The 24217-nt window shown below is 37.5% G+C and overlaps 1 protein-coding gene across 1 annotated transcript in view; it reads left to right on the top strand.

Moving 5' to 3' along the window:
* NEK10 (NIMA related kinase 10) overlaps positions 1–24217 on the top strand; it is a 321674-nt gene that overhangs the window by 178848 nt on the left and 118609 nt on the right. Inside the window, exons 27-29 of the mRNA XM_060164097.1 lie at positions 4293–4506; positions 22893–23076; positions 23171–23257. Coding sequence (XP_060020080.1) covers positions 4293–4506; positions 22893–23076; positions 23171–23257 — 485 coding nt within the window. The remainder of the gene's footprint in view (positions 1–4292; positions 4507–22892; positions 23077–23170; positions 23258–24217) is intronic.

Here is a 24217-nt window from a genome sequence, read left to right on the forward strand (position 1 = left end):
CTACCAGAAAACTACTAGAGCTAATCAATGAATTTGGTAAAGTAGCAGGATACAAAATTAATGCACAGAAATCTTTTGCATTCCTATTCACTAATGATGAAAAATCTGAAAGAGAAGTTAAGGAAGCACTCCCATTTACCACTGCAACAAAAATAATAAAATACCTAGGGATAAACCTACCTTCAGAGACAAAAGTCCTGTATGCAGAAAACTATAAGACACTGATGGAAGAAGTTAAAGATGATACAAATAGATGGAGAGATATACCATGTTCTTGGATTGGAAGAATCAATATTGTGAAAATGACTATACTACCCAAAGCAATCTATGGATTCAATGCAGTCCCTATCAAATTACCAACGGCATTTTTCACAGAACTAGAACAAAAAATTTCAGAATTTCTATGGAAATACAGAAGATCCCGAATAGCCAAAGCAGTCTTGAGAAATAAAGATGGAGCTGGAGGAATCAGGCTCCCGGACTTCAGACTATACTATAAAGCTACAGTAATCAAGACATTATGGTACTGACAAAAAAAACAGAAATATAGATCAATGGAACAGGATAGAAAGCCCAGAGATAAACCCCCACAATATGTTCACCGTATCTTTGATAAAGGAGGCAAGAGTATACAATGGAGAAAAGACAGCCTCTTCAATAAGTGGTGCTGGGAAAACTGGACAGCTACATGTAAAAGAATGAAATTAGAACACTTCCTAACACCATACAGAAAAATAAACTCAAAATGGATTAAAAACCTTAATGTCAGGCCAGACACTTTAAAACTCGTAGAGGAAAGCATAGGCAGACCAGTCTATGACGTAAATCACAGCAAGATCTTCTTTGACCCACCTCCTAGAGAAATGGAATTAAAAACAAAAATAAACAAATGGGACCTAATGAAACTTAAAAGCTTTTGCACAGCAAAGGAAACAATAAATAAGACAAAACAACAACCCTCAGAATGGGAGAAAATATTTGCAAATGAAGCAACTGACAGGGTTTAATCTCCAAAATATACAAGCAGCTCATGCAGTTCAATATCAAAAAACAAACAACCCAATCCAAACATGGGCAGAAGTCCTAAATAGACATTTCTCCAAAGAAGATATACAGATTACCAACAAACACATGAAATAATGCTCAACATCACTAATCATTAGAGAAATGCAAATCAAAACTACAATGATGTGTCACCTCACACCAGTCTGAATGGCCATAATCAAAATATCTACAAATAATAAATGCTGGAGAGGGTGTGGAGAAAAGGGAACACTCTTGCACTGTTGGTGGGAATGTAAATTGATACAGCCAGTATGGAGAACAGTATGGAGGTTCCTTAAAAAACTGAAAATAGAACTACCATATGACCCAGCAATCCCACTACTGGGCACATACCCTGAAAAAACCATAGTTCAAAAAGTGTCATGTGCCACAATGTTCATTGCAGCTCTATTTACAATAGCCAGGACATGGAAGCAACCTAAGTGTCCATCAACAGATGAATGGATAAAGAAGATGTGGTACATATATACAATGGAATATTACTCAGCCATAAAAAGAAACGAAATTGAGTTATTTTTAATGAGGTGGATGGACCTAGAGTATGTCATACAGAGTGGAGTAAGTTAGAAAGAGAAGAACAAATACCATATACTAACACATATGTATGGAATCTAAAAGAAAAATGGTTTTGAAGAACCTAGGCACAGGACAGGAATAAAGACACAGATGTAAAGAATGGACTTGAGGACACAGGGAAGGGGAAGTGTAAGCTGGGATGAAGTGAGAGAGTGACATGGACATAGATACCCTACCAAATGTAAAATAGATAGCTACTGGGAAGCAGCCATATGGCACAGGGATTTCAGCTCGGTTCTTTGTGACCACCTAGAGGGGTGGGTTATGGAGGGTGGTGGGAAGGAGATGCAAGAGGGAGGAGATATGGGGATATAAGTATATATATATGTAAAGCTGATTCACTTTGTTATAAAGCAGAAACTAACACACCATTGTAAGGCAATTATACTCCAATAAAGAAAAAAAGAATAAAAAGAAAAAAAATAAAATAAAGGCAGCAAGAGAAAAACAGTCAGTTACAGGGAACTTCCATAAGGCTTTCAGCTGATTTTTCTGCAGAAACATTGCAGGCCACAGGGAGTGGTATGATATATTTAACGTACTGAAAAGAAAAAGCAAAACAAAAACAAAAACCCTAGCCCTACCACCTAGGATACCAGCAGGGTTATCATTAGATTGTCTCTAAAATCAGGTACAAGGATGCCCACTCTCACCATTTCTACCATTTCTAGGTAACATAGTACTGGAATTCCTAGGCACAGCAGTCAGACAAGAAAAAGAAATAAAAGGCATCCAAATTGGAAGGGAAAAAGTAAAATTGTCACTATTTGCAGATGACATGATACTATATATATAAAACCCTAAGTTCTCCACCAAAAAACTATTAGAACTACTAAGTGATTCAGTAAATCAGGATACAACATTATTATATGGAAATCTGTTGATTTTTAAACAACATATAATAATGAATTCTCAGAAAGAGAATGTAAGAAAATAATGCCATTTATGGTTGCTTCACAAGGAATAAAATACATAGGAATTATCTCAGCCATATAAAAGAACGAAATTTTGCCATTTGCAACTACATGGATGGACTTAGAGGGTATCATGCTAATTGAACTAAGTCAGACAGAGAAAGAAAAATACTGTATCTTATCACATATATTAATCTAAAAAGTAAAACAAACGAATGAATATAACAAAATAGGACAGACTCATAGATACAGTGAACAAACCAGTGGGTAGAGGGGTTGGGGGAGAGGCAAGATAAGGGAAGGGGATTAAGAGGTACACTACTAGATATGAAATAGATATAAGGATATATTGTACAGCACAGGGACTATAGCCAATATTTTATAATAACTTTAAATGGAACACAATCTATAAAAATATTCAATCACTATGTTGTATACCTGAAACTAATATTGTAAATCATCTACAATTTAGAATAAAAGAAAAATAAAATAAATAAATAAATGCAAAGAAAACTCAAGGACAAATAATTAGAAAAATAACAAGTTAGAGTGTTATTTTCACTTCTGTTATTAATAGTAATTGTGAGTAATAATTCTTGAGTCTTGCCTGGAGACATTAGTATAGTTGAAAGTTGTAGTAACTTTGGGTTGCTAAATCAAATACAAGATGTGAAAATTAGATATTTTAGTCAAAGTCCAAATAAGTTAAATTTTATTGAGAAGTACACATAACTTCATTGAAATTAGAGCTTTTGAATTAAAAAGATAGACAAATATTGTAGTGAGGACCAGAATGTTTTAAATTATGCTAACCAGTGATCTTGATAATTGGTTACACAAGCATCTAGAATAGCCTTCTCTTAGTGTTTAGCTGTGACAGAAACAATGCTCCCTTTAGCAGGCTGACTGATATTTCCTACTGCCAAAATTCGAGAATTTTTTTTTTTTTTTGCGGTACGCAGGCCTCTCACTGTTGTGGCCTCTCCCGTAGCGGAGCACAGGCTCAGCGGCCATGGCTCACGGGCCTAGCCGCTCCGCGGCATGTCCCGGACCGGGGCACGAACCCATGTCCCCTGCATCGGCAGGTGGACTCTCAACCACTGTGCCACCAGGGAAGCCCCGAGAAAATTTTTAGCATGTGATTTGTCAAATTATCTACTGTTAAAAATTATGAAGCACACCTTAAACCTCTAAGTAACTGGGTTGAATTTTATTTTTATGACATCATGCTTTATAAGACTCTCACTAATCAAAGTTGTTGACATTGCCCCTATACAGCTGGAAAAGGCCAAAATGTTGTTATCTGCCCACCCCCCAAGAATCCTGCCTTCCTTTTGGTGCATCAGGTGTGATCATCAGGGCCTATATTATTGGGATCATTCTTTGTTTAACTGGCCAATGAGTTGGAGTGGTTTTAGAAAATAACCACTTACACAAGAAGATGCAGACCCCACCTGCCCATCCTGAGACTGAGAGCAGCTTCCTGTGCAGCCTGTAACCCTTGCCCACCAGCCTAGCTGCAAAGAGAACAGTGCTGCTCCCTCTCCTCCCCAAACTTTCCAAATGCCTTTTGAGAGGCCTTCGATGCAAAGCTATGCTTGATGTCCACCTTGCCCGGGTTCTCTTGGGTGCAAACATCATGGGGGACACACAGCAGAATTTAAACTTGGCCCTTCACACCCCGTGGCCTGGTCCCGATTTCGACTAGAGGGCTGTAATTAGGTTATCTTCCCTTAGATGCCTCACTCCTGATGCAGAAACCCGCCCAGATATTGTAGAAGTCAGCTCCATGATATCAGATGTCATGATGAAGTATGTAGATAATTTATCCGCATCCCAGCTGACCTTGGAGAAGAAGCTGGAACGGGAACGGAGACACACACAGAGGTATTTTATGGAAGCCAACCGGAACACAGTCATGTGTCAGCATGAGCCGGTTCTTCTCTCTCAAGTAAGTGGAAATCTTTCAGTCTCTTCAGGATGCATTCTGATGGACTCTCTGAGGCTGTTCTTGCTTGTGTTGAGGAAAATTCATCTTAAGTTAGAAAAATATTAATTGCTACATGTGATATTTACTACTATAGAGATACATATTTGCACCCATTTTGATCTTATGAAAATTAAGTCAATATAATTGACGTTCCAAAGAACTAACCCGTAATTTGTTGTAAATTACAAAACCAGAGGTATCAAAAAGATATCTTAGAAATTCTTTGTTTGTAATATGATCTTTGTATAAGTAGCAGTGACCACTTATATTCAATTTATTCAGTAATCTTGGAAATATAGATGAAAATATTGTGTCAGTTTAAAGAAGGAAATAATATTTACCTTAAAATTTTTTTCTTATTAGTCTGTGTAATTGATTTCATTACTATTTTTGGTGGTAATAATTTTGCCATGGTACAAATCAGAATATGTACTTTTATTTTTCATGACATTAACCTTTAAATTATTTTGATATTTAAGTTTATTTCTGAGTATACTTGAAAAAGGGATGCCAAAGCCACAGACTTCCGCAAGTGCATGTGATGGTGCCTGTGACGCCCTTGTTTTATTTTCTCTCTGCCTTTGTTGTATCATTACCCATGACTTATCCTTTACTCACGCTCTGGTTTCCCTGAAAGTAGGGATTTAGTAAGGGGCGCTTCAACACATAAATGTTCTTTTTTAACCCTCCTGAGGATGGGCCCAGCACAATAGGGTTACAAAGCCCATCCTTGATCAGGATACCTGGTCACTAAATTCCTTGCCAGGATCTGCCTCAGCTGGGAAAATTATATAAGAATTAGTCTCCCCCGCACACTGCGATGAAGAGTGGCCCCTGCTTGCTGCAACTAGAGAAAACCCTCACACAGAAACGAAGACCCAACATGGCCAAAAATAAATTAATTAATTAATTAATTTAAAAAAAAAGAATTAGTCTCCAAGAAGAGCCAGTTTTGATTTCTGGAATAACAGCATTTCCAGCAACCTTTTCTTTTTTTTAGAAGGAAAGCAATAGTATTTGGTTGTTTATCTTGCCATGCTTGGAATCCGGAAGTTAAAGATTCAATCAATATAATTTTGGTGGGTTTTTTAAATTTTTATTTCATTTTTTATGTTTTTATTACAGTCATACCTTTTATTTCACTTTTCATGTTTTTTTAATTGAGGTATAGTTGATTTACAATATTATATTACTTTCAGGTATATAACATAGTGGTTCATAATTTTTCCATTTATATTCCATTCAAAGTTTTTATAAAATAGTAACTATATTCCTAGTGCTGTACATAGCATCCTTGTATCTTATTTATTTTATACCTAGTAGTTTGTGTTTCCTAATTCCCTACCCTTATCTTGCCCCTCCTCCTTCCGTCTCCCCACTGGAAACCACTAGTTTGTTCTCTATATATGTGAGTCTATTTGTTTTATTATATTCATTTGTTTGTTTTATTTTTTTGAGATTCCACATACAACTGATATCATACAGTATTTGTTTTTCTCTGTCTGACTTATTTCACTAAGCATAATACCCTCCAGGTCCATCCATTTGGTTGCAAACAGCAAAATTTCATTCTTTTTTTATGGCTGAGTGGTATTCTACTGCATATATATGTACCACATCTTCTTTATAGTATTCTGCTTATGTTTTCTTTTAGGAGTTTTATTGATTCCAGTCTTACATTTAGGTCTTTAATCCATTTTGAAGTTATTTTCCTATAAGCTGTGAGAAAATGTTTTAATTTCATTCTTTTACATGTAGCTGTCCAGTATTCCTAGCACCACTTATTGAAGAGACTGTCTTTTCCCCATTGTATATTCTTGCCTTCTTTGTCATAGATTAATAGACCAGAAGTGCATGGGTTTATTCCAGGCTCTCTATTCTAACCCATTGATCTATGTATCCGTTTTTGTGCCAGTACCATACTGTATTGATGACTGTAGCTTTGTAATATAGTCTGAAGGGAGCATGATACCTCCAGCTCTGAGGCTTTTCTCAAGATTGCTTTGGCTATTTAAGATCTTTTGTGTTTCCATACACACTTTAGGATTTTTTTTTCTACTTCTATGAAAAATACCACTGATATTTTGATAGGGATTGCATTGAATATGTACATTGCCTTAGGTAGTATGATCATTTTTACAATGTTAATTCTTCCAATCCATGGACACAGTATCACTTGTCATCTTTTTTGTCCTCTTCAGTTTTTTTCTTCAGTGTCTTAGTGTTTTCCAATGCTTTAATGTCTTAAAGTTGTCCAGTTTTCCAACTCCAATTAAGGAGTTTTAACCTCCTTAATTAGGTATTTTTTTTTGATGGATGGTAAATGGGATTGTTTTCCTAACTTCTCTTTCTGATAGTTTGTTCTTAATGTGTAGAAATGTAACAGATTTCTGTATATTAATTTTGTATCCTGAAACATTACTGAATTCATTGATGAGTTATAGTAGTTTTTGGTGCTGCCTTTAAGATTTTCTATGTTTAGTACCACGTCATCTGCAAATAGTGACAATTTTACTTCTTTCTTTTCAATTTGGATTCCATTTGCTTCTTTTTCTTGTCTGATTGCTATGGCTAGGACTTCCAATATTATGTTGAAAAAAAGTGGCAAGAATGGGCATCCTTGTCTTGTTCCTGATCTTAGAGGAAATGCTTTTAGCTCTTCACTTTTTAGTAGGCTGTTAGCTGTGGGTTTATCATATATGGGCTTTATTATGATGAGGTATGTTCCTTCTATACCCAGTTTGTGGAGAGTTTTTAATTGTAAGTGGATGTTGAATTTTGTCAAAACCTTTTTCTGCATCTATTAAGATGATCATATGATTTTTATTCTTCAATTTCTTTTTTTTTAAGTAGAGTTGATTTACAGTGTTGTGATAGTTTCTGGTGTACAGCAGGGTGATTCAGTTTTTGTATATATATGTTATTCTTTATCAGATTCTATTCCATTATAGGTTATTACAAGATATTGAATATAGTTCCCTGTTCCATAGAGTAGGTCCTGGTTGTTTTTCTACCTTATATATAATAGTGTGTATTTGTTAATCCCAAACTCCTAACTTATCACTCCTCCTTTCCCCTTTGGTAACCATAAGTTTGTTTTCTGTGTCTGTGAGTCAGTTTCTGTTTTGTAAATAAGTTCATTTGTGTCTTTTTTTTAGATTCCACATATAAGTGATATCATGTGATATTTGTCTTTCTCTGACTTCACTTAGTATGATAATCTATAGGCTCATTCACGTTGCTGCAAATTACATTATTTTATTCTTTTTTATGTCTGGGTAATATTTCATGGTATACATATATACCATATCTTCTTTATCCATTCATCTAGTGATGGACATTTAGGTTGCTTCCATGTCTTGGCTATTGTAAATAGTGCTGCTATGAACATTGGGGTGCATGTATCTTTTCAAATTAGAATTTTCTTTGGATATATGCCCAGGAGTGGGATTGCTGGATCATATGGCAACTCTATTTTTAGTATCTTGAGGAACATCCATACTATTCTCTATAGTAGCTGCACAAATTTACATTCCTACCAACAGTGTAGGAGAATTCCCTTTTCTCCACACCTTCTCCAGCACTTATTATTTATAGACTTTTTGATGATGACCATTCAGACTGGTGTGAAGTGATATCTCATTGTAGTTTTGATTTGCATTTCTCTAATAATTAGCAATATTGAACATCTTCTCATGTACCTTTTGTCCATCTCTATGCCGTTTTTGGAGAAATGTCAATTTAGGTCTTCTGTCCTTTTTTGATTGGTTTTTTGGATATTGAGTTGTATGAACTGTTTGTATATTTTGGAGATTATTCCCTTGTCAGTCACATCACTTGCAAATATTTTCCCAGTCTGTAGGTTGTCTTATTGTTTTGTTTCCTTTGATTAGGTCTCATTTGTTTATTTTTGCTTTTATTTCTTTTGCCTTAGGAGACAGATCCAAAAAAATATTGCTACAATTTATGTCAAAGAGTATTCTGCCTATGTTCTCTTCTGGGAGTTTTATGGTGTCATGTCTTATAATTAATCCTTTAAGCCATTTTGAGTTTATTTTTGTGTATGGTTTGAGGACATGTTCTAAGTTCATTTATTTACATGCAGCTATTCAGCTTTCCCACCACCACTTCATGAAGAGACTGTCTCTTCTCCATTGTATTTTCTTGCCTCCTTTGTCAAAGATTAATTGACCATAGGTGTGTGGGTTTATTTCTGAGCTCTCTCTTCTATTGCAGTGATCTATATGTCTCTTTTTGTGCCAATACCATGCAGTTTTGATTGCTGTAGCTTTGTAGCATTGTCTGAAGTCTGTGAGGTTATGCCTCTAGCTCTCTTCCTTTTTCCTCAGGATTACTTTGGCAATTCTGGGTCTTTTTGTGGTTCCACATAAATTTTAGGGTTATTTGTTCTAGTTCATTGAAAGATGTCATGGGTAATTTGATAGGGATTGTATTAAACCTGTAGATTGCTTTGGATAGTATGGCCATTTTAATAATATTAATTCTTTCATTCCAGGATCATGGGATATCTTTCTATTTCTTCTAATCATCTTCAATTTCCTTTAAAAATATTTTATAGTTTTTGGGATATAAGTCTTTCACCTCCTTGGTCAGGTTTATGCCTAAGTACTATTTTGTTTGTTTGGTGCAATTTTAAAGGGGATTTTTTTTTAACTTTCTTCTTCTGATATTTCATTGTTAGTGAAAAGAAATGCAACCAATTTCTGTATGTTAATCTTGTATCCTGCTACCTTGCTGAACTCATTGATCAGTTCTAGTAATTTTTGTGTGGAGTCTTTAGGGTTTTCTATATGTGTATATGCATCATATCATCTGCATATGACAATTTCACCTCTTCCCTTCCAATTTGGATACCTTTAATTTCCTTGTCTTGTCTGACTGCTGTGGCTCAGAAATTTGATACTATATTGAATAGAAATCATGAGAGTGGGTATCCTTGTCTCGTTCCTTGAATCTAGTGAGAAGGCTTTCAACTTTTCACCACTGAGTATTATGTTGGCTGTATTTTTGTCATAAATAGCTTTTATTATTCTGAATTATGCTCTATACCCACTTTGGTGCGAGTATTTTTTATGAAAGGATGTTGAATTTTATCAGATGCTTTTTCTGCATCTATTGAAATGATCATGTGGTTTTTGTCTTTTCTTCTGTTGATAATGGTGTATCACATTGATTGATTTACATATGTGGAACCATCCTTGTGACCCTGGGATGAATCCAGCTTGATCATGGTATATGAAAAAGGATTTTTATATGTTGTTGGATTTGGTTTACTAATATTTTGTTGAGGACTTTTGCATCTATATCCATCAAAGATATTGGCCTATAATTTTCTTTTTGGTAGTGTCTTTGTCTGGTTTTAGTGTCAGGGTTATGGTGGCTTCATAGAATGACTGCAGGAGTGTTCCCTTCTTTTCAGTCTTTTGGAAGAGGTTGAGAAGGATTGGTATATATTCTTCTTTGTATGTTTATAGAATTCCCCAGTGGAGCCATCTGGTCCTGGACTTTTGTTTGCAGGGAGGTTTGGGGTTTTTTTAATTATTATTACAGATTCTATTTCACTTCTAGTGATTGGTCTGTTCAATTATCTATTTCCTTTTGATTCAGTTTTGGCAGGCTGTATGTTTCTAGAAACTTTTCCATTTCTTCTAGGTTGTCCAATTTGTTAACATATAATTGTTCATAGTATTCTCTTTTATTTTTTGGGTATTTCTACGGTATTGGTTGTTATTTCTCTTCTTTCATTTTCTTATTTTCTTTCTCTGGGTCCTCTCTCTTTCCTTCTTGGTGAGTTCCTCACTTTGTTAATGTGGTGTTTCACAGTGATTGATTTGTGGATTTGAACCATTCTTGCATCCCTGAGATAAATCCCACTTGATGAAGATGTATGATCCTTTTAATGTATTGTTGAATACGGTTTACTAATATTTTCTTGAGAATTTTGCATTTATGTACATCAGTGATATTAGTCAGTAGTCTTTTTTATTATATCTTGGTCTGGCTTTGGTATAGTGTGATATTGGCCTTTTAGAATGTGTTCAAAAGTGTTTCTCTCTCTGAAACTTTTTGGAATAGTTTGTGAAGGATAGGTGCTAACTCTTTTCTAAATGTTTGGTAGAGTTTACCTGTGAAGGACCTGGTCCTGGACTTTAGTTTGTTGGATTTTTTATTACTATTTTAATTTCATTACTGGTAATTTTTCTGTTCATGTTTTCTATTTTTTCCAGGTTCAGTCTTGGGAGGTTCTACATTTCTTGGAATTTGTCCATTACTTCTTGTTTGTCCATTTTATTGGCATACAATCATTTATAGAACTCTCTCATGATTCTTTGTATTTCTGTGGTGTTTGTAACCTCTCATTTTTCATTTCTGATTATATTGATTTGAACCCTCTGTCTTTTTCTCATTTTTTTCATAGTGAATCTGGCTAAAGGTTTATCAATTTTGTTTATATTTTCAAGACAATTGCTCTTAGATTCACTGATCTTTTTTTTCTTGTATTGTCGTGGGGTGTTTTTTTTTTTTTTTTTGATCTCTATTTCATTTATTTCTCCTCTGATCTTTACGTTTTCTTTCCTTCTGCTAACTTTGGGTTTTCTTCATTCTTCTTTTTCAAATTCCGTTAGGTGTAAGGTTAAGTTGGGTTTTTTGTTGGTTTTTTGGGGGGAGGGTTGTTTGTTAGGTTTTGGTTTTGGGTGGGGTTTTTTTTTTCAATTTTTTCTTGTTTCCTAAGGTAGGCTTGTATTGCTATAAATTGCAATCTTTGAAATGCTTTTGCTGCATCCCATAGATTTTGGACTGTTGTGTTTCATTTTTGTTTGTCTACAAGTATTTTTTGATTTCCTCTTTGATTTCTTCAGTAATCCATTTGTTGTTTAGTAGCATATTGTTTAGCCTTCATGTGTTTGTGTATTTTGCAGTTTTTTTCTTGTAGTTGATTCTAGTCTCATCACATTATGGTCAGAAAATACACTTGATATGATTTCATTTTTCTTAAATTTACTGAGACTTATTTTGTCACCTAACGTGATCTATCCTGGAGAATGTTCCATGAATACTTGAAAGGAATGTGTATTCTTCTGCTTTTCGATGGAGTGTTTTATGTATATCTATTAAGTCTATTTGGTCTAGTGTGTCATTTAAGACCAATGTTTCCTTATTGATTTTCTGTCTGGATGATCTCTCCATTGATGTAAGTTGAGTGTTAAAGTCCTCTGCTATTATTGTGCTACTGTCAATCTCTCTAATTATGTTTGTTAATATTTGCTCTATGTATTTAGGTATTTATGTTGGGTGCTTATATATTTAAAATTATTATATCTTCTTCTTCGCCCTCGATCATTGTAAAATTCTTCAGTCTTTTTACAGTCTTTGTTTTAAAGGCTATTTTGTCTAATTATTGCTACTCCAGCTTTCTTTTCATTTACACTTGCATGGAATACCTTTTCCATCCCCTCACTTTCAGTCTGTGTGTGCCTTTTGATTTGAAATGAGTGTCTTGTAGGAAGCATATATGTGGATCTTGCTTTTTTATCCATTCAGCCACTCTGTGTCTTTTGATTAGAGCATTTAGTTCATGTACATTTAAAGTAATTATTGATAGGTATGTACTTATTGCCATTTTGTCAATTGTTTTGTGGTTGTTGTTGTAGTTATTTTTGTGTTCTTTCTTTTTTTGTTCTCTTCACCTGTGGCTTGAGGACTATCTTTAGTGTTATGTTGGGATTTTTTTCTCTTTTTTTTTGTATGTCTATCATAGATTTTTGTTTTGTTATTACCATGAGGTTTATATATAGCTATATGCACATATATAAACACACAGAAATACATTTTTAAATTTTAAGTTGCTGATCTCAATTTAAATTGCAGAAGGACTTCCGGGAAGATGGCAGAAGAGTAAGATGTGGAGATCACCTTCCTCCCCACAGATACACCAGAAATACATCTACACGTGGAACAACTCCTACAGAACACCTACTGAACGCTGGCAGAAGACCTCAGACCTCCCAAAAGGCAAGAAATCCCCCACGTACCTGGGTAGGGCAAAAGAAAAAAGAATAAACAGAGACAAAAGGATAGGGATGGGACCTGCACCAGTGGGAGGGAGCTGTGAAGGAGGAAAGGTTTCCACACACTAGGAAACCCCTTCGCAGGCAGAGACTGCGGGTGGCGGTTGGGGGAGGGGGGTTAGCAGCCACAGAGGAGAGCACAGCAACAGGGGTGCAGAGGGCAAAGTGGAGAGATTCCGGCACAGAGGAAGGGCCGACTGGTACTCACCAGCCCAAGAGGCTTGTCTGCTCCCCCAATGGGGTGGGCGGGGCTGGGAGCTGAGGCTCGGGCTTCGGTCGGAGCGCAGGGAGAGGACTGGGGTTGGCGGCGTGAACACAGCCTGCAGGGGGTTAGTGCGCCACAGCTAGCGAGAAGGGAGTCCAGGGAAAAGTCTGGACCTGCTGAAGAGGCAAGAGACATTTTCTTCCCTCTTTGTTTCCTGGTGTGTGAGGAGAGGGGATTAAGAGCGCTGCTTAAAGGAGCTCCAGAGACGGGTGCGAGCCGCAGCTAAAAGTGCAGACCCCAGAGACAAACATGAGATGCAAAGGCTGCTGCTGCCGCCACCAAGAAGCCTGTGTGCGTGCACAGGTCACTATCCACACCCCCTTCCAGGGAGCCTGTGCAGCCCACCACTGCCAGGGTCCCGTGATCCAGGGACAACTCCCCCGGGAGAACGCACAGCGCACCTCAGGCTGGTGCAACATCACGCTGGCCTCTGCTGCTGCAGGCTCGCCCTGCACTCCATGACCCTCCCTCCCCCCGGCCTGAGTGAGCCAGAGCCCCCGAATCAACGGCTCCTTTAACCCCATCCTGTCTGAGCAAAGAACAGACGCCCTCCGGTGACCTACACGCAGAGGTGGGGCCAAATCCAAAGCTGAGCCCCCAGGAGCTGTGAGAACAAAGAAGAGAAAGGGAAATCTCTCCCAGCAGCCTCAGCAGCAGCGGATTAAAGCTCCACAATCAACTTGATGTACCCTGCATCTGTGGAATACATTAATAGACAATGAATCAATCCAAATTAAGGAGGTGGACTTTGAGGGCAAGATTTATTATTTTTCCATCTTTTCCTTGTTTTGTGAGTGTGTATATCTATGCTTCTGTGTGAGATTTTGTCTGTATAGCTTTGCTTCCACCATTTGTCCGAGGGTTCTATCCACCGTTTTTTTTTTAATTTTTTTTCTTAAAAATTATTTTTTATTTTAATAACTTTATTTTACTTTATCTCCATTTCTTCTTACCTTCCTTCCCTCCTTTAGACAAGAATTATCCCAAATTGAGGTGGTGGACTTTGAGAGCAAGATTTATGATATTTTCCCCCTTTTCCTCTTTTTGTGAATGTATATGTGTTTGCTTCTGTGTGACATTTTGTCTGTATAGCTTTGCTTCCACCATTTGTCCCAGCGTTCTATCTATCCGTTTTTTTTTTGTTTTGTTTTTTTGGGTTTTTTCCTCTAAATAATTTTTTTTATTTTAATAACTTTATATATTTTATCTTACTTTATTTTATTTTACTTTATATGCTTTATTTCTTTTTTTCCTTCCTTCCCTCCTTTCTTCCTTCCTTCTTCTCTCCCTCCCTCCCTCACTCCTTTCTTTCTTTCCTTCTTTCTTTCTACTTCTACTAATTCTTTCTTTCTACTTTTTCTCCATTTTCTTCTGAGCTGTGTGGATGAAAGGCTCTTGGTGCTGCAGCCAGGAGTTACTGCTGTTCCTCTGAGGTGGGAGAGCCAACTTCAGGACACTGGTCCACAAGAGACTTCCCAGCTGCACATAATATCAAACGGCAAAAATCTCCCAGAGATCTCCATCTCAACACCAGCACCCAGCTTCACTCAATGACCAGCAAGCTACAGTGCTGGACACCCTATGCCCAACAAATAGCAAGACAGGCACACAACCCCACCCATTAGCAGAGAGGCTGCCCAAAATCATAATAAGTCCACAGACATGCCAAAACACACCACTGGACGTGGACCTGCTCACCAGAAAGAGAAGATCCAGCCTCATCCACCAGAACACAGGCACTAGTCCCCTCCACCAGGAAGCCTACACAACCCACTGAACCAACCTTAGCCACTGGGGACAGACACCAAAAACAACGGGAACTACGAACCTGCAGCCTGCAAAAAGGAGACCGCAAACACAGTAACATAAGCAAAATGAGAAGACAGAAAAACACACAGCAGATGAAGAATCAAGATAAAAACCCACCAGACCTAACAAATGAAGAGGAAATAGGCAGTCTACCTGAAGAAGAATTCAGAATAATGATAATAAAGATGATCCAAAATCTTGGAAATAGAATAGACAAAATGCAAGAAACATTTAACAAGGACCTAGAAGAACTAAAGATGAAACAACAATGATGAACAACACAATAAATGAAATGAAAAATACTCTACATGGTATCAATAGCAGAATAACTGACTCGGAAGAATGGATAAGTGACCTGGAAGATAAAATAGTGGAAATAACTACTGCAGAGCAGAAAAAAGAATGAAAAGAACTGAGGACAGTCTCAGAGACCTCTGGGACAACATTAAACGCACCAACATTCGTATTATAGGGGTTCCAGAAGAAGAAGAGGAAAAGAAAGGGACTGAGAAAATATTTCAAGAGATTATAGTTGAAAACTTCCCTAATATGGGAAAGGAAATAGTTATTCAAGTCCAGGAAGCACAGAGAGTCCCATACAGGATAAATCCAAGGAGAAACATGCCAAGACACATATTAATCAAACTGTCAAAAATTAAATACAAAGAAAACATATTAAAAGCAGCAAGGGAAAAACAACAAATAAAACACAGGGGAATCCCCATAAGGTTAACAGCTGATCTTTCAGCAGAAACTCTGCAAGCCAGTTGGGACTGGCAGGACATATTTAAAGTGATGAAGGAGAAAAATCTGCAACCAAGATTACTCTACCCAGTAAGGAACTCATTCAGATTTGATGAAGAATTTCAAAGCTTTACAGACAAGCAAAAGCTGAGAGAGTTCAGCACCACCAAACCAGCTCTACAAGAACTGCTAAAGGAACTTCTCTAGGCAATAAACACAACAGAAAGAAAAGACCTGCAATAACGAACCCAAAACAATTAAGAAAATGGGAATAGGAACATATATATCGATAATTACCTTAAATGTAAATGGACTAAATGCTCCCACCAAAAGATACAGATTGGCTGAATGGATACAAAAACAAGACCCATATATATGCTGTCTAAAAGAGAACCACTTCAGACCTAGAAACACATACAGACTGAAAGTAAGGGGATGCAAAAAGATATTTCATGCAAATGGAAACCAAAAGAAAGCTGCAGTAGCAGTTTTCATATCAGACAAAATAAACTTTAAAATAAAGACTATAAGAAGAGACAAAGAAGGACACTACATAATGGTCAAGGGATTGAACCAAGATGAAGATATAACAGTTGTAAATATTTATGCACGCAACATAGGAGCACCTCAATACATAAGGCAAATACTAACAGCCATAAAAGGGGAAATCGACAGTAACACATTTATAGTAGGGGACTTTAACACCCCACTTTCACCAGAGGACAGATCATCCAAAATGAAAATAAATAAGGAAACACATGCTTTAAATGATACATTAGACAACATGGACTTAATTGATATTTATAGGAAATTCCATCCAAGAACAACAGAATACACATTTTTCTCTAGTGCTCATAGAACATTCTCCAGGATAGATCATATCTTGGGTCACAAATCAACCCTTGGTAAATTTAAGGAAATTGAAATTGTATCAAGTATCTTTTCCGACCACAACGCTATGAGACTAGATATCAATTACAGGAAAAGATCTGTACAAAATACGAACACATGGAGGCTAAACAATACACTACTTAATAACGAAGTGATCACTGAAGAAATCAAAGAGGAAATCAAAAAATACCTAGAAACAAATGGCAATGGAGACACAATGACCCAAAATCTATGGGATGCAACAAAAGCAGTTCTAAGAGGGAAGTTTACAGCAATACAATCCTACCTTAAGAAACAGGAAGCATCTCGAATAAATAACCTAACCTTGCACCACAAGCAGTTAAAGAAGAACAAAAAAAACCCAACGTTTGCAGAAGGAAAGAAACCATGAAAATTAGATCAGAAATAAATGAAAACGAAATGAAGGAAATGATAACAAAGATCAATAAAACTAAAAGCTGGTTCTTTGAGAAGATAAACACAATTGATAAACCATTAGCCAGTCTCATCAAGAAAAAAAGGGAGAAGACTCAAATCAATAGAATTAGAAATGAAAAAGAAGTAACAAATGACACTGCAAAAATACAAAAGATGATGAGAGATTACTACAAGCAACTCTATGCCAATAAAATGGACAACCTGGAAGAAATGGACAAATTCTTAGAAGTGCACAACCTGCCAAGACTGAATCAGGAAGAAATAGAAAATATGAACAGACCAATCACAAGCACTGAAATTGAAACTGCGATTAAAAATCTTACAACAAACAAAAGCCCGGGACCAGATGGCTTCACAGGCGAATTCTATCAGACATTTAGAGAAGAGGTAACACCTATCCTTCTCAAACTCTTCCAAAATATAGCAGAGGGAGGAACACTCCCAAACTCATTCTATGAGGCCACCATCATCCTGATACCAAAACCAGACAAGGATGTCACAAAGAAAGAAAACTACAGGCCAATATCACTGATGAACATAGATGGAAAAATGCTCAACAAAATACTAGCAAACAGAATCCTACAGCACATTAAATGGATCATACACCATGATCAAGTGGGGTTTATTCCAGGAATGCAAGGATTCTTCAATATATGCAAATCATTCAACGTGATACACCATATTAACAAATTGAAGGAGAAAAACCATATGATCATCTCCGTAGATGCAGAGAAAGCTTTGACAAAATTCAACACGAATTTATGATAAAAACCCTGCAGAAAGTAGGCATAGAGGGAACTTTCCTCAACATAATAAAGGCCATATATGACAAACCCACTGCCAACATCATCCTCAATGGTGAAGAAATGAAAGTATTTCCACTAAGATCAGGAAAAAGACAAGGTTGCCCACTCTTACCACTCTTATTCAACATAGTTTTTGAAGTTTTAGCCACAGCAATCAGAGAAGAAAAGGAAATAAAAGGAATCCAAATCAGAAAAGAATAAGTAAAGCTGTCACTATTTGCAGATGACATGATACTATACATAGAGAACCCTAAAGATGCTAAAAGAAAACTAATAGAGCTAATCAATGAATTTGGTAAAGTAGCAGGATACAAAATTAATGCACAGAAATCTCTGGTATTCCTCTACACTAATGATGAAAAATCTGAAAGTGAAATCAAGAAAACACTCCCATTTACCATTGCAACAAAAAGAATAAAATATCTAGGAATAAACCTACCTAAGGAGACAAAAGACCTGTATGCAGAAAATTATAAGACACTGATGAAGGAAATTAAAGATGATACAAATAGATGGAGAGATATACCATGTTCTTGGATTGGAAGAATCAACATTGTGAAAATGACTCTACTACCCAAAGCAATCTACAGATTCAATGCAATCCCTATCAAACTCCCACTGGCATTTTTCACAGAACTAGAACAAAAAAATACACAATTTGTATGGACACTAAAGGCCCCGAATAGCCAAAGCCATCTTGCGAAAGAAAAGTGGAGCTGGAGGAATCAGTCTCCCTGACTTCAGACTACACTACAAAGCTACAGTAATCAAGACAGTATGGTACTGGCACAAAAACAGAAATATAGATCAATGGAACAGGATAGAAAACCCAGAGATAAACCCACACACATATGGTCACCTTGTCTTTGATAACGGAGGCAGGAATGTACAGTGGAGAAAGGACAGCCTCTTCAGTAAGTGGTGCTGGAAAAACTGGACAGCTACATGTAAAAGTATGAGATTAGATCACTCCCTAACACCATACACAAAAATTAGCTCAAGATGGATTAAAGACCTAAATGTAAGGCCAGAAACTATGAAACTCTTAGAGGAAAACATAGCAGCACACTTATGACATAAATCACAGCAAGGTCCTTTTTGACCCACCTCCTAGAGAAATGGAAATAAAAACAAAAATAAACAAATGGGACCTAATGAAGCTTCAAAGCTTTTGCACAGCAAAGGAAACCATAAACAAGACCAAAAGACAACCCTCAGAATGGGAGAAAATATTTGCAAATGAAGCAACTGACAAAGGATTAATCTCCAAAATTTATAAGCAGCTCATGCAGCTTAATAACAAAAAAACAAACAACCCAATCCAAAAATGGGCAGAAGACCTAAATAGACATTTCTCCAAAGAAGATATACAGACTGCCAACAAACACATGAAAGAATGCTCAACATCACTCATCATTAGAGAAATGCAAATCAAAACTACAACGAGATATCATCTCACACCAGTCAGAATGGCCATCATGAAAAAATCTACAAATAATAAATGCTGGAGAGAGAGTGGAGAAAAGGGAACCCTCTTGCACTGTTGGTGGGAATGTCAATTGATACAGCCACTATGGAGAACAGTATGGAGTTTCCTTAAAAAACTACAAATAGAACTACCGTATGACCCAGCAATCCCACTACTGGGCATATACCCTGAGAAAACCAAAATTCAAAAAGAGTCATGTACCAAAATGTTCATTGCAGTTCTATTTACAATAACCCAGAGTTGGAAACAACCTAAGTGTCCATCATCAGATGAATGGATAAAGAAGATGTGGCACATATATACAATGGAATATTACTCAGCCATAAAAAAACGAAATTGAGCCACTTGTAATGAGGTGGATAGACCTAGAGCCTGTCATACAGAGTGAAGTAAGTCAGAAAGAGAGAGACAAATACCATATGCTAACACATATATATGGAATTTAAGAAAAAAATGTCATGAAGAACCTAGGGGTAAGACAGGAATAAAGACACAGACCTACTAGAGAATGGACTTGAGGATATGGGGAGGGGGAAGTGTAAGCTGTGACAAAGCAAGAGAGAGGCATGGACATATATACACTACCAAACGTAAGGTAGATAGCTAGTGGGAAGCCGCCGCATAGCACAGGGAGATCAGCTCGGTGCTTTGTGACCTCCTGGAGGGGTGGGATAGGGAGGGTGTGTGGGAGGGAGATGCAAGCGGCAAGAGATATGGGAACATATGTATATATATAACTGATTCATTTTGTTGTAAAGCAGAAACTAACACACCATTGTAAAGCAATTATACTCCAATAAAGATGTTAAAAAAAGGAAAAAATAAATAATAAATTGCATTTTAACAGTCCTGCAATCTAAGTTCTCTCCCATCATGATTTCTGTTTTTGACATCATATTTTACATCGTTTTTGTTTTGTGTACCCCTTAATTACTTGTTGCTGACTAAATGCTTTTATTGCTTTTGTCTTTTAACCTTTCTACTATCTTCGTACATGTATATTTACTTTTACCAGTGAGACTTTTCCTTTCGTAATTTTTCTGTTTTTAGTTGGGCCTTTTTCACTTGGAGAAGTACCTTTAACATTTCTTGTAAAGCTGGTTTGGTGGTGCTGAACTCTTTGAGCTTTTGCTTGTCTGTAAAACTCTTCATCTCCATCAAATCTGAATGAGAGCCTTGCCAAGTAGAATATTCTTGGTTGTAAGTTTTTCCCTTTCATTATTTTAACTATATCATGCCACTCCCTTCTGGCCTGCAGTTTCTGCTGAAAAGTCAACTGATAGTTTTATGAGAGTTCCATTGTATGTAACTTCTTGCTATTTTTTTTTGCTGCTTTTAATATTCTTTCTTTATCTCTAATTTTTGCCATTTTAATTACAATTGACTTGTTGTGGTCCTCTTTGGGGTGATCCTGTTTGGGACTCTCTGTGCTTCCTGAACCTGGATACCTATTTCCTTTCCCAGGTTCAGGGAGTTCTTCAAATATATTCTCTGCCTCTTTCTCTCTCTTCTTCTTCTGGTACCCCTATACCCTATAATGTGAATGTTAGCATGTTTGACATTGTCTCAAATGTCTCTTAACCTATTCTCATTCCTCTTTTTCTTTTTTCTCTCCAGCTTCAGTGATTTCCACTACTCTGTATTCCAGCTCACTGATCTGTTCCTCTATATCATCCAATCTACTGTTGATTCCTTTTAGTGTTTTCTTCATGTCAGTTATTGTATTCTTCATCTCTGTTTGGTTCTTCTTTATATTTTCTAACTCTTTGTTAAAACTTCTGACTTTTCACTCAATCTTTTCCTCACTTCTTTGATCATCTTTATCATCAATCATTACCTTGAACTCTGTATTGGGTAGATTGCCTCTCTCTACTTCACTTAGTTCTTCTTCTGGGGTTTTATCATGTTTCTTCTTTGGGAACATATTCCTCTGTCACCTCATTTTGTCTAGTTTTCTGTTTTTATTTCTGTGTATTTGGTAGGTTTCTTAAATTTCCTGACTTTAGAGAAGTAGTCTTTTGTAGGAAACATCCTATGCATCCTGGCAGTACACTCCCCTCTGTCAGCAGAGCTATGTGCTCTAGGGTTGCCCCCTATGTGGGCTGCATGGGTCTTCTTTTGTGGCAGGTTGACCACTGTGAGTGCTCTGGTAGGTGTGGCTGGCCCCTGGTCTAGTTGGTTGCCTGTCAGCTGCTGGTTGTTGGGGCCGGGTCATGACACAGCTGACTGCTGAGCCACTGGTGGTGACATAACTAACGATGGCCCACTGGTGGTGGAGCTGTGGGTCCTGGGGTGGGTGTTGTGGAGCCTGTGTTCCCATGTCTAGTGTTGGCCTGCTTTGGGGCTGATTTCTGACACAGCTGGCTGTGGGTTCTGAGGTTTCTCAAAGCTGTTGCTGGTCCACTGGTGAGTGAGGCTGGATTCCAGGGTAGCTGGCTTAGGGGCCCAAGATTTATCAGAACTGGTTTTGGTCTATTGGTGGGCAGGGCCCAGGCCCAGGAAGTGCTAGGGCTGATGTAGGCTTGCTGATGGGTTGGCTGGCTCCTGACAAGGCAGGCTGAAAGTTTGCAGTGGTCATGGTACTGGTATCTGCCCACTAGTTTGTGGGACCAGATCACAGGGTAACTAGCTGGAAGACCTGAGGGTCCCTGGTCTAGTGCTTGTGCATTGGTGTATGGGGCTGGTTTCTGGGCCCTCTGGTGGACAGGGTCTTTTTCCATGGCAGCTGTGGGCTCAGGAGGTCTTATGGAAACTGGTCTGCTGATGAGTGGAGCTATATCTTCTCCTGACTATCTGCTTGATCTGAGGCTTCCCAGCACTTGCTCCTACAGGCTGGTGGGCAGGGCTGGGGCCAGTCGTAGTGCTGATAAGCTGGAGGGAGGACTCCACAATGGCACTTGCAGCAACAGTGTCCACATGGTAGAACGAGCTCCCCAAAGTGGCCACCGTCAATGTCCATGTCCCCAGGGGAGCTCCACGTGCCTCCTTCTCCTCTGGAAGACTCTCCAAGATCAGCAGGTGGGTATGACCCAGGCTCCTTTCAAGTAATTTCTTATTCCCTAGGTGCTGGAGTGTGTGAACTTTTGTGTGTGTCATATAATAGTGGAGTCTCTGTGTCCTCCTGTCTTCTGGCTCTCCTGAAAGTAAACCCAGCTGGCCTTCAAAAACAAATGTTCTGGGGTCTCGTCTTCCTGGTGCAGGACCCCCGGGATGGGGAGCCTGATGTGGGGCTCAGACCCATTTCTCTTTGGTGAGAACCTCTGCAATTGTAATTATCTTCCCGTTTGAGGGTCACCCACCCAGAGGTATGGGTCTTGACTTACCATGTCCCTGTCCCTCCTACCTGTCTCGTTGTGGTTCCTTCTTTATATCTTTAGTTGTAGAAGATATTTTCTGTTAGATTCCAGTCTTTTTCTTCAATAGTTGCTCTGTAAATACTTGTTGTTTTGGTGTGTCCATAGGAGAAGGTGAGCTTAAGGTCTTTCTACTCCTCCATCTTGGCCACCTACCTCCAGAATTATTCTACATTTCTATTCCTTAGTGCTACATTTTCTTTTGTCAGATTGCACAGACCTTTGTTACTCAGCATCTTGCCACATCCATTCTTTTTTGTCCAGTGGTAGCTTGCAGACCCACTTTTTGTAGTTATGGACTGAATGAATTCTATAGCATATATATAGGTGGAACTAAGGATGCCACTTCAGCACGAATATTTGTAATAATACTTTAGTCATTTTAATATATATTCTAATGAGTTTTAAGTCCTGCAGAAGAAAGGAAAGAAGTGGGTATTACCAACTGAATTTCTCTTTCAGGAATCCTTTGAGAAGGCAAGCTTGAGTAGAAGCAGCAGTGGAGCAGGAAGCCTGAAAAGTGAGCTTTCAGAAAGCACAGACCTGCCACCTGAGGGCTTCCAGGCCCCCTGTGATAAGGACGAAGACCGAGCCTGTGCTGGAATCTTGTCAGATGATAACTTCAACTTGGAAAATATTGAGAAAGGTATTTCTAGTGAAAGGGTTACAACAAGAATGAACTCTTGACTTCTTTCTGTTTCAAGGTTCATTTTCTCTTTATTTTTTTTATTAATGTGCAGATATATATTCAGAGTTCGATGATGAATTGGACACTTTGGATAACTCAAGCAGCTCCAGTTCAAGCCCTTTGAAGGAATCTACATTCAGTAAGCTTTCTTTTTACCAGTTTGTGGGATTTCAGCAGGTAGAGGTCTGGGAATCATACTTGGGAGTCAAGTAGATGTCATCACACTTACATAAATGAGTAGTTTGTTTCTCAGGTGTAATGCTAATTAGGACAGGTGTGTCTGTCAGTCTTACAGAGCCCAAAGGCCAACGGGCACTGTGGTTTTCCATTGCCTCCAGTCAAATGAACAGTTTCATTATTTCTTCCAGCAAATGCAGGTTCTAACTGGGGAGTGGAGATAACTTATTTGGAGACAGACTAAATAACCACAGGAGTAATGGAAGTGACCTTTCATGAGTCTGTTGATTAGAAGTCAGAAACCTGGAGAAGAAATTAGTCTTGGTGTAGACTAAGTTTTGTACAATTTTATTTACATTAATATAAAGGGATATATTTTCCTTAAAACACTAAAGTAAAATAAATGTTTTAATTGTTTAGAATTATAAAAAGAAGCTATGTAAATTCAGTAAATATGTTCATCTTTACTCTTAATTTGAAACAGTAAAAAAAAAATCAGACTGGGGTATGAGAAAGTAAAGATATATTTAGATAAAATTTAAAGAATCTTCCTCACAGAAAGATAGGATTCAATTCCCTGAACAAATCTGAAACTGAAATAAAAGATCAGTTAAAATAGAAAATGGAGAGAAAAAAATAACTCTTTAAAAAGAGTAAATTGATGGAATATTAAATAAGATAGGTAGAAATACTCTGAAATAAATTAAGTCTAAATAATCCCCTCTCATCAATGACTATACTGTGAAAATTTCATAATAAATGGTTTAAAATAGTGTCCCTAAGGATCAGAGTAGAACTCTAAGGATTTTGCTTCATTCTTTGTCCCTTTCGAAAATTAATTGGTCCATAAAAATGGAGAATAGATGTTCCAGATTTTCTGGGGCAACCCCAAATTCCAACACTCTGTTCTGTTTTCCCTATA

This window comes from Lagenorhynchus albirostris, chromosome 10 (assembly GCF_949774975.1).
Source record: "Lagenorhynchus albirostris chromosome 10, mLagAlb1.1, whole genome shotgun sequence".
Lineage (NCBI taxonomy): Eukaryota > Metazoa > Chordata > Mammalia > Artiodactyla > Delphinidae > Lagenorhynchus > Lagenorhynchus albirostris.